This window comes from Diabrotica virgifera, chromosome 5, assembly GCF_917563875.1.
Source record: "Diabrotica virgifera virgifera chromosome 5, PGI_DIABVI_V3a".
NCBI classification, from domain to species: Eukaryota; Metazoa; Arthropoda; class Insecta; order Coleoptera; family Chrysomelidae; genus Diabrotica; species Diabrotica virgifera.
In genome coordinates, this window is record NC_065447.1 from 107190569 (window position 1) to 107209626 (window position 19058).

Below are 19058 nucleotides of genomic sequence, written 5' to 3' on the forward strand. Positions count from 1 at the left end.
TACACAGTATGTGACCAATTTATACAAAGTTGGAAGACAAGTAATTGGGCAGTACTTGGCTGGATCTTGGGTGTTATTTTGGTCCTTTGGTATTAAATAAGTGGTTCCCTGAGTTAGAAATGATGGTGTTTCCTTCGGATTAGAAACAACATGATTAATTAATGTTGATAAGCACTCATGAATACTCCAAAACTTTTTAAGCCAGAAGTTCTGAACTCCGTCTGGTCCAGGAGATTTCCAGTTATGAAGCTCTTTGATGACATTTGAGACCTCTTCAGTTGTGAATGGTTCGTAGTTAGCAGTAACGTAGTGGTGACAGTTGTGCGTCGTATCTTCTATCGAGCCCGCTTTTTTGTTAAAAGCAGCTGATGTGGAAAGTTGATTTCCCCAAAACTCATGAATTTCTTCTTGGCTTTCTTCGACACTTTCTACGGTGGAATTGAGTTTTCGGTAGAACGCCTTCTCGGAATTTTCAAAAATTGCATTGTCACATTTTCGGTTGTTACTAACTTTGTACCTCCTTGGTCGCCCTGAACAGACGGAGAGTTTTTGTTTTAATGTATCCAGACACTGTTGTGTTGTGTTATTTTCTGGATCGTATCTCGAGTGTCTTGCAGTGCTCCGCATTATTTCTTCAGCTCTCCTAATGACTTTTATACTTGGTACTCCTCGTAAATGAGGTCCGGTCCTGATAAGGAAAGAGTAAACACTCAGTGAAACTAGTTCCTATCAAAATTCAATTTTAGTAGTGTTAACAAAAATAATTTTAGAAGTAGATTATCATAATAGTAAATTTAAAGTGCAGTAGTGCAGTGGGAGTAAAGGCAGAGCAAATCCGTAAGTCGTTGCATGCTTTTTCAAAATTTAAAATCTACAAATAAATAAAAATGATCATTGTCATAATATCATCATCAGTAAATTTCTGCTAATTAGGTTAAAGATAAGGAAATAAAGTTGATATTGGTTTCAAAACCTGATTATAAATAATAGCCTAAAATAAACAGAACCGGCTTGGAAATAATAAGCAGAAATTATAAACTTTGAAATAATTAAATTATTTTATAAAGTGTAGGCAATTAAGACTTAATTAATTGAATAAAGGATAAAAGAGGTAGATTGTTGATGTAGATAAGGCTAGCTCGTGCATCGGTCGTGGGTTGGATTGAGTAGGCTCAGGAATGCGGTGTGCGGGACGCCTGATCTGTATCTAGCAAACACAGCGGAAGAACTTATCCTGCTAAAAGTAAAAATTCAATTAACAACGACAAACATAGCTTAAACGAATGAGCAACAAAAGAGATAAACCGGAACACGAAAACTCATTCGACGAGGAGGAAGTCTTTAAAAGAAGCAAATCAACGAAGATGGAAGAAATAAAGAAAATATTAAAAGAAATGAACGAGGATATCAAAACACAAATAAAAGAACTGAAAACGGAATTAAAGGAAGAAAATGAGGAGATTAGAAACAACATAAGGGAGGTAAAAGAAGAATTCAAAACAACGAAGAAATAAAAAACATAAAACAAGAAATAGCAAATATGAAGAATGAACGGACAAAGGAGAGGAAGGAGCTGAAACAAGAGAATAAAATGCTCCAAGCAGAAAACAAAAAGATAACAGAGAATCTATCTGATCTTAAACGATCAATGGAAAGACTAGACAAGGAAAAAAGAAAAAATAACCTAATCATAAGCGGACTAATTATAGACAGTGAAGATCCAAAAGCTCTAAAACAAGAAATGACAAACATGCTAGAAAACCATCTAGGAATTAAGACCGATATAAAGAGAGCACAACAAATTGGCACAGAAACCTGCCTAGTTGAATTAGAAAATGAAGAAGAAAAAGTAGCCGTACTACGAAATAAAAGCAAGCTAAAAGAAGTAAAGCATAAGAAAATATGGATTACAGAAGACCCCACAAAAAGAGAGCAACAGAAAGCAAAAGCCTTAAGAGATATAAGCAGAGAAAAAGGGAAAATAGTAAAAATGGGATATAATACAATTCCGGTAGACGGAAGGGAATGGAGATGGAACCAGAAAAAAGAAAAGGTAATGGAAATAGCGACTCCAAAAAACTAACACAGTCACCCGGAAGAAACGACGTAGGGATCATGCGAGGAACAGGGAGAGAAGATATTGCAAGTGAACAGGGCACTAACAAAAAATGTATAGATTTAAGTAGTGATAAGTTTAGAAATAGGAAAATAAATATTAATTATTATAATAGTAATATGATTGGTGGTGGGAATAATAATGTTAAGAATAGTATTAAAAATCAAAACAAAAAGAAACAAAAAAGAAAACAGAAAATAATGAAAATATGCACCTGGAATATAAGAACAATGTTAACTGCAGGAAAAATGGTAGAGATAGCAGGAGAACTGAAAAGATACGGAATAAACGTAGCTGCCATACCAGAGACAGATGGAAAGGAAGCGGCGAATTAGAAAACAAAACCTCAGCCTCAAATATTCAGGGAGCGAAAGACAAGGGCAATACGGAGTAGCGTTTATGATACTCGGAGATGTAAGGCAAAAAATACTACAATTTAAACCGATAAGTAAGAGACTTGCATACTTGCGCATAGAAGCAAAGCCAAGCAATATGTCACTACTAAACGTATATGCGCTTACAGAAATTGCGAACAGAGAAGAAAAAGAAAAATGGTACGATGATATAAAGGAAGAAATAGAAAAGATACCCAAAGAAGACACGATCATGGTACTGGGAGATTTCAATGCCCAAATAGGAAAAGAACAATACACATAAATTGTAGCAGGAAGATACACAATACATGAAAGGACAAATGACAATGGACAACGATTATGCAACCTAGCAACAAGAACAGACATGGTCATAAGCAGTACAATGGATATCACCAAATCAGCAAACTAAATCTCAGATAGATCATATTTTGATAAACAGGCGGAGACAATCTTCAATTAAGGACGTAAGATCCTACAGAGGAGCCTGTGCTGACTCAGATCATTTCATGGTAACAGCAAAAATAAAACAAAAAACATGGAGGAGTAAAAATAAAAGCAAACAAACGAAATGGGACACTGAAGAACTAAAAGAAGAGCAAGTAAGAAGGAGATATCAGGAAGAACTGGAAAAATATCTAATAATGGATGACAATCAAGAATGTGTTGATGTGAAACGGGAGTGGAGCTGCATAAAAGACGCCATACGGAAAGCAGCAGAAAAAACAATTGGCAAAAAGAAGAAGGAGAAGAAAAAAGAATGGTACAACATCGAATGTCAAAAAATTATGGAAAAAAAAGTGGAAGCGAGATTAAAATGGATAAGAACGAACACGGCAGAAGACAGAGAAAACTGCGAATTACTGAAAAATGAGGGCAAAAAAATTAAAAGAAAACAAAAACGACACTGGATAGATCTAAAGATTCAGGAAATAGAGAACGAAAAATATAATAGGAATTCAAAAAAATTCTATAATAAAATAAAAGAAAACAATAAACATTCAACGGTAAATTAAAAGGAATAAAAAACAAACAAGGTAAAATTGCAGAGGAAGAGAAAGAGTATAAAGAAATATGGACAAGTCACTTTAAATAATTACTAATTGAACCAGTTATAAATGATGAGATAGAAGACGAGGACGAAGAAGAAACGAACGCACAGTAACCAACATTAGAAGAAGTAAAAAACATTATAATGAAAGGGAATAATAGAAAGGCACCTGGGAAGGACGGAATAAATCTAGAACTAATAAAATACGGAGGGGACATATAGCATGAAAAAATACACGAATTGATTAAGAAAATATGGAAAGAGGAGACAATGCCGAACGAGTGGGAAATTGGACAGATTATAACGATCCATAAAAAAGGCGACCAGCATGAGTGTAAGAACTACAGAGGTATTACACTAGTAAACGGTGCCTATAAAATATTATCGTCAATAATACAAAAAAGGTTAACAGATGAAACAAAAAATATCATAGGACAATACCAATGCGGTTTCGTAAAAGGCAGATCAACAACAGATGCAATACATACCATTAAACAAATCAAGGAAAAAGCACCCGAACATCAACATGAAATAGAAATATTATTTATAGACATTGAAAAATCCTTTGACTCAATAAAGAGAAAGGAAATAATGAAAGCCCTAAAATATCAAGGAGTAAGTAAAAAACTAAGAAACCTAATAAAAATGTCTATGAATAAATCAAAAATAAGTATCCTAACACAAAAAGGGGAAACAGAAGAATTCGAAATAAATAAAGGAGTGAGACAAGGTGACTCACTGTCAGCAACACTATTTAACCTGACAGTAGATTTTGTGTTAAGAAAGATCCACAAGGGAAACCTAAGAGCATCAGGTTACCAACTAATCGCCTATGCAGATGATATAGCGACAGTAACAAAAACACGAAAAATCATGAAACATTATTAATGGAGATAGAAGAAGAGGGAAAGAAGATGGGACTAAGAATTAATGAAAAGAAAACTAAATTAATTAATGTTATAAACAAATTAACATTTCTCAGAAATTGTTTATTATATTCTAATTTTAAAGATACTTAAAATGCGTATTTCATAGGTCTTGAAAATGAATGTTTTAAAAAAATTTTCCAACCATTTGCAAAAAAGTTATGAAACAGCAAAGTAAATATACGATTTCTCCGTTGTTTATAATTTGTTTTAATTGTTTCAAAGCTTAAAAGTGAGTCTGTGGTACAATCTAATTACTCACAAAGAATATCAAATATTAGTTCAATGGTTCTATTTTAATCAAAGATTAAAAATACTTTTTTTTTGTAATTTTTAGCGCGAAAGTAGGCTTGATACAGAGCCGGAGATGTTCACTCGAAGCGACTGACACGCTTTAAACTCGCGCGAGTTGTGTATGTGGACGGGTATAATACATAATACACAGCTACGGTACTGTATTAGTCTACTTTCGCGCGTGTAAATTACAAAAAAAAGTATTTATAATCTTTAATTAAAATATAATCATTAAACTAATAATCGATATTTTTTATAAGTAATTAGCTTGTACCTTAATCTCACTTTTACGCTTTGAAAAAATTTTAAAAAATTATAAACAACGCAGTAATCGTATGTTTACTTTGCTGTTTTATAACTTTTTTGCAAATGGTTGTAAAAAAGTTTTAAAACATTTATTTTCAAGATACATATTTGAAATAAGCATTTTAACTATTTTTTAAAATTAGAATATAATCAAAACTTTCTGATTAACGTTAATTTGTTTATAACTATTTTTTTAAACATTTAAAGAATATGCAAAAAATAAAAAATTTATATTTTGTCGACAAAATGTTAAATAGGCATCTCATCTTTATAAGATTTCAAAGTTTGATCACTGCATCATAATTATTTTGGTTATTATTGCGACCGTAAATTATTAATTAACAATTGAATTGTTGCTAAAATATTCGTTCAATTTTCACCAGCTTCTGGAACTATAATCCAAACCAAGAAGGCTTTTAAGTCACCAAATTATTTAATTATTGGTAGATAATTACTTATCTAAAACTTTATTTGAAAATTAAAGATTTTGTTGGGAAAACCCCGATTTTCCGTGGAAAATTTTCGTCGGAGCAGATAGGAAAAAACATATCTCTTTGCAGAATTTAATTGCGGTGAATTTTTATTTGAGTGTTGTTGTTGTAAAGTTAAAATCTTCTGAGTCATAGAGTAATAATTGAAAAAAACACGATTTTCGGGCGCCATTTTGTTTATAAAAAAAGTAGCACACTATCTGCGGACTTTGCATACCTATATTATTAATATATATAATCATAACCTTCGATTCCAGCAATAAAATTGCTAGTAAATAACTTTTCCCAAAAATGGCCTATTCTCCGATAATCAGCCCAGACTAATAAGGAAGATACTATAATACGTGAAAAAGAGGAAGAAACAGGAAATGAAGACGAATCCAACATAGACACAGAACTAGAAACCACAAAAGAAGAAATAAGGAATAACATACGTAAATTAAAAAACAGAAAAGCACCAGGACCCGATGGGATACCAAATGAACTCCTGAAATACGGAGGAGAAACCTTAATCGAAAACGTAGAGATCCTCTTTCAAGAAATAATATGAAGCCAGCGTGTACCAGACCAGTGGAGGACGAGTATAACAATACCTATACACAAGAGAGGAAACAGCAAAGACCCTAGCAACTACCGTACCATCACCTTGCTGAGCACAACTCTTAAACTCTTAACAAAGATACTTGCCAATAAAATAAATGAAGAATACACAATTAGTGAGGAACAACAAGGTTTTCGGAAAAATAGGTCCACGATAGACGCCATATTCATAGCAAGACAAATTGCTGAGAAAGCACTGGAATATAATGAACCTGCATTTATGTGCTTTATAGATCTGACTAAGGCCTTCGATTGTGTAAGATTGGAAGATGTGCTAAGATTGCTAAAGGAGAAAAATCAGCCCAACAAGATGATAAGGATAATTAAAGACATTAATACGAAGAACAAAACCAGAATAAGAGTAGAGAATGAACTAACATCGGCAGTAGAAATCAACTAAGGGGATAGCTTGAGCCCATTGCTTTTTAATTTAGTCATGGACAAAAGCATAGAAAACATTAAAGGTACTGGAAAAGGATATAAGATGGCGGAAAAACAAATAAAAATCCTCCGTTATGCTGACGACGCAATCTTAATCTCCGATAACGAGGATAACCTACAGCGAATGGCACAAACTTTCAATACCGTGGCGAAGAACTACAAGAAAATATCAACAGCCAAGACAAAATCCCTGGTAGTGTCAAGGGAACCCATAAGATGCAAATTAGTAATTAACAACGAACTAATTGAACAAGTCTCGAGATTCCAATATCTGGGAATCGAAATATGTAGTTATGGGGATGTTAAAGAGAGCGTCCGAAAGCAAGCAAATAGAGCCAATTACGTGTCAGGATGTCTGAGTGATGTCATCTGGAAAAACAAAGATATGAGGCTGGAAGGGAAAGTACGCATATACAAATCATGTGTAAGACCGATCATGACGTACGCGATAGAAACAAGACGTGACACAGCAGAAACCAAAAGGATACTGAGAACAACAGAAATGAGAACGTTGAGGTCAATAACTGGGAAAACACTGAGAGACAGAATACCGAACGACAGAATAAGAGATCTCTGTAACATACAAGTACGGTTGGGAAGACAGAGACGACGAGAGTGGAATCAGCATGTGACGAGAATGGACAGCGAGAGAATAGCCCGTATAGTCAGGGATTCGAAGCCAACAGGCAAGAGACCAATAGGAAGGCCCTTTAAAAGGTGGCGAGATAGCTGGCAGTCAACATCACAGCTACGAATACAAGCTCAAAATCGGTAAGGAACAGGCCAAGAGGCCTATTATAAGAAGAAGAAGATTATTATTATATTAATTGTACTTTTAGACTTAGGCCTTGAAGGCCTGTTAAGCTTTTTAAATAAATAATACTTTTATATTATTCTGAAGCTATTTCCTTGTGGCATTTTTTATAATTACGTATTTTTTATGGGAAATAAGCCACAATTTTACTAAAAAATGAATTTATTAACGTTTCGAAGCCCAAATCGGGTTTCGTTGTCAAAATACAAAATTTTGTATTTTGACAACGAAACCCGATTTGGGCTTCGAAACGTTAATAAATTCATTTTTTAGTAAAATTGTGGCTTATTTCCCATAAAAAATACGTAATACTTTTATAAAAATTAAGTATATACATACCTTGTAATATATGTAGTATATCTTCTGCCTTATCCTGATATCTCGCCATGCACAACTGTTGAATGCATCGTAAGACGTTTTCGAGAATATCGTCAGTCAAAACCCCTGGTTGAGATACTGTTACGGATTTGAGAAACGACACACACTGAAAATACAATGTTTTTTTAATAGATCGTTTTTGTTTAATAATACCATAATGTCCCCGAAAATAGTGCGTTCCAAAACAACCCGTATTTCTTGACAAGAAGGAATCGGTGGGTATTTTGGGTATTAAACAAATATTATATCCGTTACTTTGGAAAGGTTACAGTGAGAGTAAAGGGTGCAATATTTTATGAATTACCCAGAACACTAAATGAAGAATTTACTATGGAATCTCTAACGCGAGAATTTTACTGTCATCGTTGCACTTGGTTGTCTTTTTAAGGACAGATCACATGCTATGATTTTTTTGTGACGGATATTCTTGAGTTGGGATTGATTTCATGTAATCGAATGAACTATCTTTTAGTAAAGTCGTCCCAGGAACGCAACTCATAAATATTGGCAATATCATTTTAAAGTTTTCTACTTTAAAATGTATAATATACGTCTGAATTGCCAATATAAATGAGTCAGATTAAATAAATTATTAGAAGAATTTTTTTACTTAGCAACAACATTTTTGTTTATTTTAGTAGTATTTTGTATTTTGACAACGAAACCCGATTTGGGCTTCGAAACGTTAATAAAATCATTTTTTTTTTTGGGTAAAATTGTGGCTTATTTCCCATTAAAAGTAATTGATACTAAATGGAGAGGCCTGTAAGTTTCTTGCAAAATGTTTTGCCGGTACTTCTTGAAGACGTGCCTGTGCAAACACGACGTGAAATGTGGTTTCTTCACGACGGAGCCCCAGCACATTTTACCAGAGCTGTAAAAAACCTTCTGGATACCACTTATCCTCGTTGTTGGATTGGTAGGAATGGACTCATTCTGTGGCCACCACGAAGTCCCGAATTCAATGTATTGGATTTTTAGTTTTGGGGACATCTGAAATCGTTAGTGTATGAAAACCGACATGAAATTCAAACAGAAGTGTTATGGCGTTACTAACAACTGGATTCGTCATATCGACGCATGTGCTCGCGCAGGTGGAGCTCACTTTGAATATTTATTATAAAAATTATTGTCAAGTACAAACATCTAATTTCACTTTAATTCACAAGTAAACAAATTACTGATAGTCAGAGCATACTGTAAAAAATTAAATTAAAATTATTAAACGTTGTCTGTTGTATTTAATTTCCATTGTAAACTATGTAATTCAGTTAAAACCCTTGGATTCAACACTTTTAAAGCCTAATAAACACGTAGGACTAGTTTAGTTAAAAGATAAAGTCTTTCTTATTGTAAATAATTGATTTTATCAATTCATTTATAGTCCTGTCGCCAGGAGGGGTACAACGGCCTCCTTAATTTAGATGGACTTGTGTGTGTGTGTGTGTGTGTGTGAGATCCTGGCATCAGACAAAATCTATTTGCCACAAAACATGTAAATTCTTAATTACACTAAATGATTTCATATTGTCTATTTCTAAACTATACCGCTATTTTTGAATTTCTGATAAAATTAATGATGGAATCTAGTACCGCTTTATCTGAGGAAGAAAGGAGAGCTGTAATATTTAGTGGCAATGGACACTCGTGATGAATTAGTTCTTGATACAGAATTGAAGAAGATTGAGAGTTCAGAGAACATTCTAGAAATATATGATTTAGATCACCAATGGATATATTGTCACAACTACAGACAGGGGAGTTAAGTATTCCAATTTTATATAAGTGAGATGGAAAGCGAGCATGATTCAATTTTAAACGAGTCAATACTGACATGTGTGCTCTATTATAATTAAAGGTGAAATGAGGAATGTTTTTTGGAAGTGTAGGGTGAATTCTGAAATAATGGTTTGTAGATTTACTTGCAATTCTTTTGTAATCAGTTTCCCATTTCCTTCTAATATTAGGTTTGAGAGCATTATTCAAATCTTTTAAATTAAATACTTTGTCAATATGGTGGCAACTGTGACTACTTTTTGCGGCTATATCCGCAATTTCATTACCTTCGACTCCGCAATGTCCTTTCGTCCAAATAAACGAAACAGTTACATTATTTTGTTTAAGATCCATAATTAATTTTTTAATGTTCAAAATTAAGGCATTTCGGAATTGGTTTATTGGGTGACCGCTAATAGCTTGTAATGCTGATTTTGAGTCTGAAATTATTGCCACATTCGTGCATGTTTGAGTTGCACACCATTTTAGTGCCTTTTCAATAGCAAAGGACTCGGCGGTAAAAATAGAACAATAATTTGAGATTCTGTACTTTTCAATATGATTTATGTTTGAAACAAAAAATGCCGAACCTGTATTTAGCTCCGTTTTTGACCCATCTGTATATATTTTAGTTAAGTTCGACCCGAGACCATTCACAATGGATTTTATCATGGCTTGGTTTAAGATATTACAATCTGAATACCGAGGGAATATGGTGATAGGTTGTCAATTATAGAATCGAAACTGTGTGCATACAATGGTATTTTATTAAGTTTAACAATATCACTTTGAAATAAGTTTGTATCAATAAATGCATCTGCCAAAGGAGGAGAGTTTTTCTTTTTCCAATAATGATTTGTCAAATTGTCACCCATAATCCAAAATCGAGCGAATATAAGACTTGTAGAACATTAAGGACATTTGTTGATCCGCGCCCCAGCTCTGTTTGGAGAGGAAGCGCAGAAGATTAATTCCCTTTTCACATCTTTGTTTGACATACTTAATGTGACTGGTCCATAGAAGTTTACTATCTATAATTATACCTAAATATTTATATTCTTTTACGATAGGAATAGTGTATTTACCTATAGAGAAATTATCGACTAACTGATATCTGTGCCTTGTGAAACACATCACAGCTGTCTTTTCTGGTGAAACACTAAAACCCATATCGTCGAACCAGTTTTGTAACCTGTCAAAAGTACGTCTTAAGTCTATCATGCAGCGATCGTAGGTATTATGGGTGACATAAATGCATAAATCGTCCGCGTATTGAATACTTTGTATGTCATCGCTCATCAAATCATGCAAGTCTGCAGTGTATAAGTTAAACAAAAGGGGACTTAAAATAGAGCCTTGTGGAAGCCCGTTGTAAAGTACTCTTGGACCATGTAAAATGTTATGACTATCTCGCAAAAATATTTTTCTATTAGCAAACAAATTTAAAATATTTATAGAGACTCTTTTATTGATACCAAACGTTACCATTTTTGAATATAATATTTCCAAATCTACCACATCATAAGCCCCTTTAAGGTTCACAAAAAGACACAACATGTAATTATTTTTTGATAGACACAATTGAGCATCTGTAACTAAATGGGAGATTGCATCAATTGTACCTATACCTCTACGAAATCCATACTGATTTTTTGGTAAAATTGATCTGTTTTCGACAAAATGTTGAGTCTAAATTTTATAAGCCTTTCGAAAGTTTTTGTAATACACGATAACAATGAAATAGGTCGGTAGGACGAAGGTAAGTCAGGTGGTTTCTTAGGTTTCGCTAGAAGACACACAATTATATTTTTAAGACTATCTGAGTACTTTTGTTTCAACCACCAATCACTAAAAATTTCTAATAGAAAAAGTTTACCACTTTCAGGCAATTTATTTATTATCGTATAAGTGAACCCGTCAAGTCCAGGTGCAGTATTTTTTGATTTTTTTAAGGCTAATTCTAATTCCGAAAAGCTAAAATTTTTTGAAAGGGTGTCTGAGTCTTGATGGAAGTGTCTGAGTCTAGATGGACTTACCCAAGTTTTTTTTATGTATTTTGACCCGTAGAACACGATTTTTTTGGGTAACAGTTGAACTGGATGTCAATAAGATTGTTATAAACAAAGAACTTGAGGAATCACATGACAGCGATTTTTCGCAAAACAAAACATTTTTTTATATTTTTTGGGTCATTCTAAGCAAAAAATGTTTTTACAAGTTTTTTCGTAGGATGCATAGTTTTCGAGATAAACGCGGTTGAACTTTCAAAAAATCGAAAAAGTGCAATTCTTGAACCCGAATAACTTTTGATTACAAAATAAAATAGCAATTCTGCTTACTGCATTTGAAAGTTCAAGTCAAATTCTATCGATTTTTATTATTTGCATAGCTAAAAATTAAGTTATTATTTGTTAAACAAAGCCATAAACACATAGTGTTTCCCGTGCCCAATGCATGCGTTTTAATGTACGTAATTTACGTAGAAATTGTGTGTATGCGCGCCTACTCGTTGGATTTCAAATGAGAAATGCATTGAAAACATCATTCAATCACTATGTGTTTATAGCTTTGTTTAACAATAAAAAAATTAATTTTTAGCAATGAAAGTAATCAAAACCGATAGAATTTGACTTGAACTTTCAAATGCGGTAAGCAGAATTGCTATTTTATTTTTCAATCAAAAGTTATTCGGGTTCAAAAATTGCAATTTTTCGATTTTTTGAAAATTCAACCCCGTTTACGTCGAAAACTATGCATCCTACGAAAAAACTTGTAAAAATATTTTTTGCTCAGAATGACTTAAAAAATACAAAAAAAAATGTTTTGTTTTGCGAAAAATCGCTGTTGTGTGATTCCTCAAGTTCTTTGTTTATAACAATCTTATCGACATCCCGATCGACTGTTACCCAAAAAATTCGTGTTCTACGGGTTAAAATACATAAAAAAACTTGGATAAGTCCATCTGAATTAAGGAGGCCGTTGTACCCCCACTGGCGACAGGATTATTAAAATTATTCCATATTTTAATACATTTCAGAAAAACGTCAATTTTTTTTTCAAACGTTTCAGAAACAAATAATTTTTCTTGGGTGCATTAATAGCATTTTAGGAATTAAACCATAGTTACACTTTAGTCCAGGATTCTTTACCCGTGCGTCATCATTTAAAGCATACGAAATAAGTCGGAAATTTACTAAACGCAACAGCAAGTGACAGTAAGTAGCTACTGCTCGGATCACGGGTTAAAATTTGACGTCATCAAATAAATAAAATGTCAAATGTAAGTTTTGCTTTAAAATTTTGGAGGAGAATTACAGCTGCATTTGAAGTAGCTTAACAAATTCTTTTAATTTTATTAGTGATTAATAAATAAATAAATTTATAAGAAATTCAATAACATATTTTCTTTTTGTCATTTCATTCACTTTGGCGGAACCTTAATACAACCTGATATTCTTATTCCTTAACTGTCACTTAACAAAACTTCCCTAACAAAATAAAATACTTACCATAAAATTTCAAACTCCAATATAAAATGAGTTGTGAAAAAACTGTTTGTGTCATATAAAAAACATCAAAATGCGAAAATTAGACAAAAAACAGCAAAAAATTCAACAGACTGACAGCCACAAAAGTAGACAAACCAGAAACGTCACAAAAAAGCTGAAAACATTCCTACGCGTCTTTTTTGTATCTCTCTTTTCAATATACTGAGACTAGAGCGTTCATAAAAATAACATGTGTTTTTACTTAATAACAGGCGGTAGCTGGTTTGTCTTTAGTTACATGCGTGGAAGAGAATGATGCTAGGTAAAAATTATGTGTTTTATCTCGCCAGGTATTAATGACGCACGGATAACCCTGGACTCAAGTGTACTTAAGTAAAAATTATAATTTATGTAAAATTTCGATCCTTAATTAATTCAGATAACAGCAAATGCCACATTATTAAAGCAAGAAATAATTATTTTGCAGGTAGGTACATTTCAGATGGCAACAACCTTAAATCACACCTCAAATAGTAAATAAACAAGGGGTTCGATTACGTTAAATTTCCACAGTCACAAACGAGTTCTTGTAGAACGTTGCCAAATTATGCAATATTATGAAAATAAAAATTCACTTATATGGAGAGTAATGTAATTTTTTTTTGGACACGGTTAACTTTATAAAAAAATGTTATAGGGCTTTTTTGTTCCAAATTGAACGCACTATTTTCGGGGGGGACACTGAATAATATTTTTAGTCATTTGCAATTTAAAAAGATTCTGCATACGCCTGTTAAGAACAAAATGTATTATGAACCATTTTTCTTGTGGTACTTTACATTTTAAACGATATCTTATTTGACCACCATTGCCATTAAAAAATGTTGGGGCGATTCTTACCCTAGCTTAGGGGTGAAATTCTTACCAAATTGTAATCATCGTCGTTATTGTAGCTGTAATTAAACGCTACTAATACTTCCAACACGTCCTTTTGCTTTTTGTTTAGAATGTTTCCACAAAAGCATCCAAAACTTGACAAAGCTTGAAGAATACATGTCTTCAACTTTGGAAGCAATGTGGAACTTCTAGTTTGATCTATAAACAAAAAAATACATTAAATTTAGGGTCCTTTCCTTATTTGTTGTCAAAAGAATGGGACCTATTGATGTTTTTTGTTTTTAATATAATAAAATGTTTCTAAATCTTCCTTATAGGAGAAACGATATAGAAAGTTTTAAAATAAAGATAATTTTTGGCTCGGAAAGTAATTTATAATTTATGGAAGATATTTTAATATTAAAATAATCATTATTGAAAATAATCATTCAATTAATAATAGTTTCACGAAAAAATGTAACATCTCAGTTCCTCAAATTCCTGATGAGGTTAACTTTAACTGAAAAGCAAAACTTAGAGAAAATGACAAGAAGTTTGTTATTGTATCTGCTTCTTCGTGCATCATCCGTAACAGTGTTGCCGATATAAAATAGGGTCTCTCTTTGTTCCATTTAAAAATATATCAATAAATACGGTATAAAACGATAATCGAATAAAATAATACGATTAACCAAATCCCTTCTGAGTGAAACTAAAAGTAAAGTTGTGACAAAAGGTCATGTCTCCGATAACTTTATCATCACTAGAGGTCTACGACAAAGTACGTGACCAGACATCTCCTAACGCGACAATTCGTAACCGGACAAGTGGTAACGGCGACAGTTCGTAACTATACAAATTCGTAACGGACAATTCGTAACGGACAATTCGTAACGCCAAAATAGAATTATTCTGTTTATTTTTGTTAACGTGAAAACTAACTGTTTATCAATTTAACCAATCAGTACCGGGATAAACATGTTTACACATTTTATATTAGTCTGGGCAGATTATCGGAGAACAGGCCATTTTTGGGAAAAGTTATTTACCAGTAATATAGGTATGCAAAGTCCGCAGATAGTGTGCTACTTTTTTTATAAACAAAATGGCGCCCGAAAATCGTGTCTTTTTCAATTTCTGCTCTATAACTCCAAAGATTTTAACTTTACACCAAAAACACCAAAATAAAAATTCACCGTAATTAAATTCTGCATAGAGACGTGTTTTTCCCGATTTACTTCGACGAAAATATTCCCCGGAAAATGCCGGTTTTTCCAACAAGATCTTTAATTTTCAACTAAAATTTTAGATAAGTAATTGTTTATCAATAATTAAATACCTTGGTAGCATAAAAGCCCTTTTCGTATAGATTATAAATCCAGAAGCCGATGGAAATTGAATGAACAGTTTAGTAACAATTGAATTGTTAATTAAAAATTTACGGTTGCTATAATAACCCCAATAATTATGATACTATGATTTTTGTATAAAAAGACACTGTACCTATCTAATGTACTTTACAAAATTAAAATTGACAGCCGCCTCAGGAATATTTTTAAATTATAAACAATCATCATCATCATTCTCTTTGCCTTATCCCTATGCGGGGTCGGCTTCCCTAATTGCATTTCTCCACACAATTCTATCTTGGGCCATATCAATGTTAATCCCCTTTACCAACATGTCCTGCCTTATCGTCTCCCCCCAGCTCTTCTTTGGTCTTCCTCTCCTACTCCTTCCAGGAATCTGCACTTCAGCTATTCTTCGTATTGGGTGGTTAACGTCTCGACGTTGAACATGACCAAACCATCTTAACCTATGCTCTCTCATTTTGGCATCAATTGGTGCCACACCTAGACTTCCCCTAATATACTCATTTCTAATTTTATCCTTCTTTGTCACTCCACTCATCCATCTAAGCATTCTCATTTCCGCCACATGCATTCGCTGTTCCTCTTTCTTTTTCACTGCCCAACATTCAGTTCCGTACATCATAGCTGGTCTTATGGCTGTTTTATAGAATTTTCCCTTCAGCTTCATTGGAATTTTTCTGTCACACAACACACCACTCGCTTCTTTCCACTTCATCCATCCAGCCCTAATTCTACTGCATGCATCTCCATCTATTTCTCCATTACTCTGTAATACCGATCCTAGGTACTTAAAACTATTGTTTTTTACAATCATTTCACCATCCAAAGATACCATTTTATTTGTAGTAGCTCCATCTTTAAATGAACATTCCAAATACTCTGTTTTTGTCCTACTAAGTTTTAAACCTTTTTCCTCCAGAGCTTGTCTCCACTGTTCCAGTTTTTGTTCTAAGTCTCTTTCACTATTTCCTACTAACACGACATCATCAGCATACATTAAGCACCATGGAATGTTCCCCTGTATTTTCGCTGTTATCTGGTCCAAAACTAATGAGAATAAATACGGACTAAGCACAGAACCTTGATGCAATCCTACTTTCACATGAAATTTATCAGTCTCTCCCACACCTGTCCTAACACTAGTCGTTACTCCCTCATACATATCCCTCACAATCTTTACATATTCACCAGGGACTCCTTTCTTATTGAGTGCCCACCACAGAATCTCTCGAGGAACTCTATCATATGCTTTCTCAAGATCAATGAATACCATATGAGCGTTTGTTTCTTTACTCCTGTATTTTTCCATCAACTGCCTTATAATGAAAATTGCATCTGTTGTTGATCTACCCTGCATAAAGCCAAATTGATTCTCGGATATTTCGGTTTCTTCACGTATCCGTCTATCAATTACTCTTTCCCATATTTTCATGGTGTGGCTAAGCAGTTTTATAGCCCTGTAGTTTGTACATTGTTGTATATCTCCCTTGTTTTTGTAAACAGGTACCAGTATACTGCTTCTCCATTCGTCTGGCATTTGTCCAACTTCCATAATTCTATTAAATAGACCTGCTAGCCACCTTGTTCCTGTCTCCCAATGCTCTCCATACTTCCCCAGGAATATCATCTGGTCCTACCGCTTTTCCTTTCTTTATTTTTTGAAGCGCTTGAGCCACTTCCTCGTTGGTTATTTTGGTGACCATTGCTGCTACTGTATCCGTTGACTCTACAGGCTGTCTGTCAAATTCTTCATTTAATAAGCTGTCAACGTACTTTCTCCATCTCTTTTTGACATCCCTTTCGTGAACTAGTATTTTATTATTTTCATCTCGGATACATCTAATGTGATTAAAATCTTTTGCTTTCTTTGCTCTCTGTTTGGCTATTTTATATATCTTCGTTTCGCCTTCCCTGGTATCAAGTTGATCGTATAGGTTTGAATACGCTTCTGCTTTAGCTTTTGCTACTGCTACTTTCGCTTCCTTTTTGGCGACCATATAGTTTTGAAGATCTATGTCCGATCTGGTTTCTTGCCACTTTTTATATAATTTTCTCTTCTCTTTTATGTTTCCTTGTACTTCATTTGACCACCACCAAGTCTCTTTATCTTCAAACTTCTTTCCTGACGTTTTCCCAAGTATTTCAATAGCCGTCTCTCTAATAATATTGGCCATTTTTCTCCAAATTGTGTTAGGGCTTCCTTTCATGTTCCAACATATTTTTTCTACTATTCTTTCCCTGAATAGACCTTCCTTCTCATCTTTTAGCATCCACCACTTGATTTTTTGTGGTCCTCTCCGATATTTTTGTTTAGTTTCGCTTTTTACTTCGATGTCCAGAACAAGCAGCTTATGTTGTTGGCTTACTGTCTCACTAACTATTACCTTGCAGTCCTTGCATTCACGTATGTCTTCTTTCCTTATCATGAAGTAGTCTATTTGGGATTGATGTTGTCCACTTTTGTAGGTAATAAGTTGAGTTTCTCTCTTTTTAAAGAATGTGTTAACAATCGCCATATCCAATGCTTTTAAATTATAAACAATGTTTTGGCTTATAAACAAATAGAATATCTCGGGAAATATTAAATTAAATTAAATCACGAAAACGGTATTGGAAAAAAGCAGCAGGACGCTTCTTTTAAAAGAAAAAACGTTTAATTGTGATGAGTGGTTCCTGAGATACAACCGGTCAAAGTTGACCGACATTTACGGCAATGATATAAACAATAGGATCATAATTTTCGAACCATCGCCTTTTTATTTTTATCCTCATTCTTCACACCAATTTCCATATCTTTAAAATAATCATAACATATATTATTATAATAAAAAATATCGATATCACGAGTGAAAATTGCCAAAAATAGCAAAATTCCAATAAAAAATTATGTTGGAGAAAATGTAATCTCAAAGTTCAAAATCGGTATACGTTAAAAAATGCATTTTCTCGGCTTACCATGGAGTAATTTTCTTCATTCTTTTTTTGTTCCCAAGTAACTCGAGTAGAGCCATCTAACTCATTATTAAATGTCAAAGTTGCTTTTGTTTTGTTATAATAAATTTATTTATTTATTATAACAAAATTTTTAATTTCTTTAAATAAAGATTGTTTAAATAATTATACAGCTCTCAAATGAGAATATTTTTGTTTTTAACGTTAAAACCACTTAGCTTCCATTCGTCGTGGTAGTCAGACGTGCGTAGGAAAGAAGCTTGTTTTTTAAAATCGGTGTCTATAAATTAGATATTTAAATAAATATTTTGTGAACTTTAAAAGTAAATTAATTAAACCAAATAAAAAAGCGAAATCGGAATAAAAACGGGGTCAGTTAGCGGGGGCGACGCCCCCGATAAAAATGTTTTAGAAACCCAAATGGATACAGAACATGCAACATCTTCAAAGGAGGAGCTGTTAGGATTTAAAAATATTGTTCCAGTTACACAGATAAGTACCACAAAACTTGTTAATAATAAACCCATTATCGATAATGACTTTGCTAATGTACACACTTCAATAACAAATAACATAAACAAAGAAGTAGGAACAAAAAGGGAGGAATTTCTTTACCGACAAAACGACCTAGGACCTTTTTACGCGTATTTAGAAAATAATTCACCCGATTTTAAAGGCAGATTAAACGCGTTAAGGATAGGTGACATTATTATCACAAATTTTAAAGACATTGATGAAAAAATTGTAAGCATTGACGCAGTAGGAAGAAATAAAATACGTATAAAATTTAAAGATTATAAATCGG

At 33.3% G+C, this 19058-nt stretch overlaps 1 protein-coding gene across 3 annotated transcripts in view; it reads right to left on the reverse strand.

Annotated features, from left to right (window-relative positions):
• LOC126885081 (serine-protein kinase ATM-like) overlaps window positions 1-19058 on the reverse strand; it is a 624001-nt gene that overhangs the window by 520498 nt on the left and 84445 nt on the right. For all 3 annotated transcript variants that reach the window (XR_007698275.1, XR_007698276.1, XM_050651504.1), the window contains exons 10-11: window positions 13978-14147; window positions 7750-7894 (exon numbers count right to left, since the gene is read on the reverse strand). Coding sequence is in view for 1 of the 3 variants with exons in the window: in XM_050651504.1 (XP_050507461.1) it covers window positions 7750-7894; window positions 13978-14147 (315 nt within the window). In the remaining 2 variants the exon portion in view is untranslated. The remainder of the gene's footprint in view (window positions 1-7749; window positions 7895-13977; window positions 14148-19058) is intronic.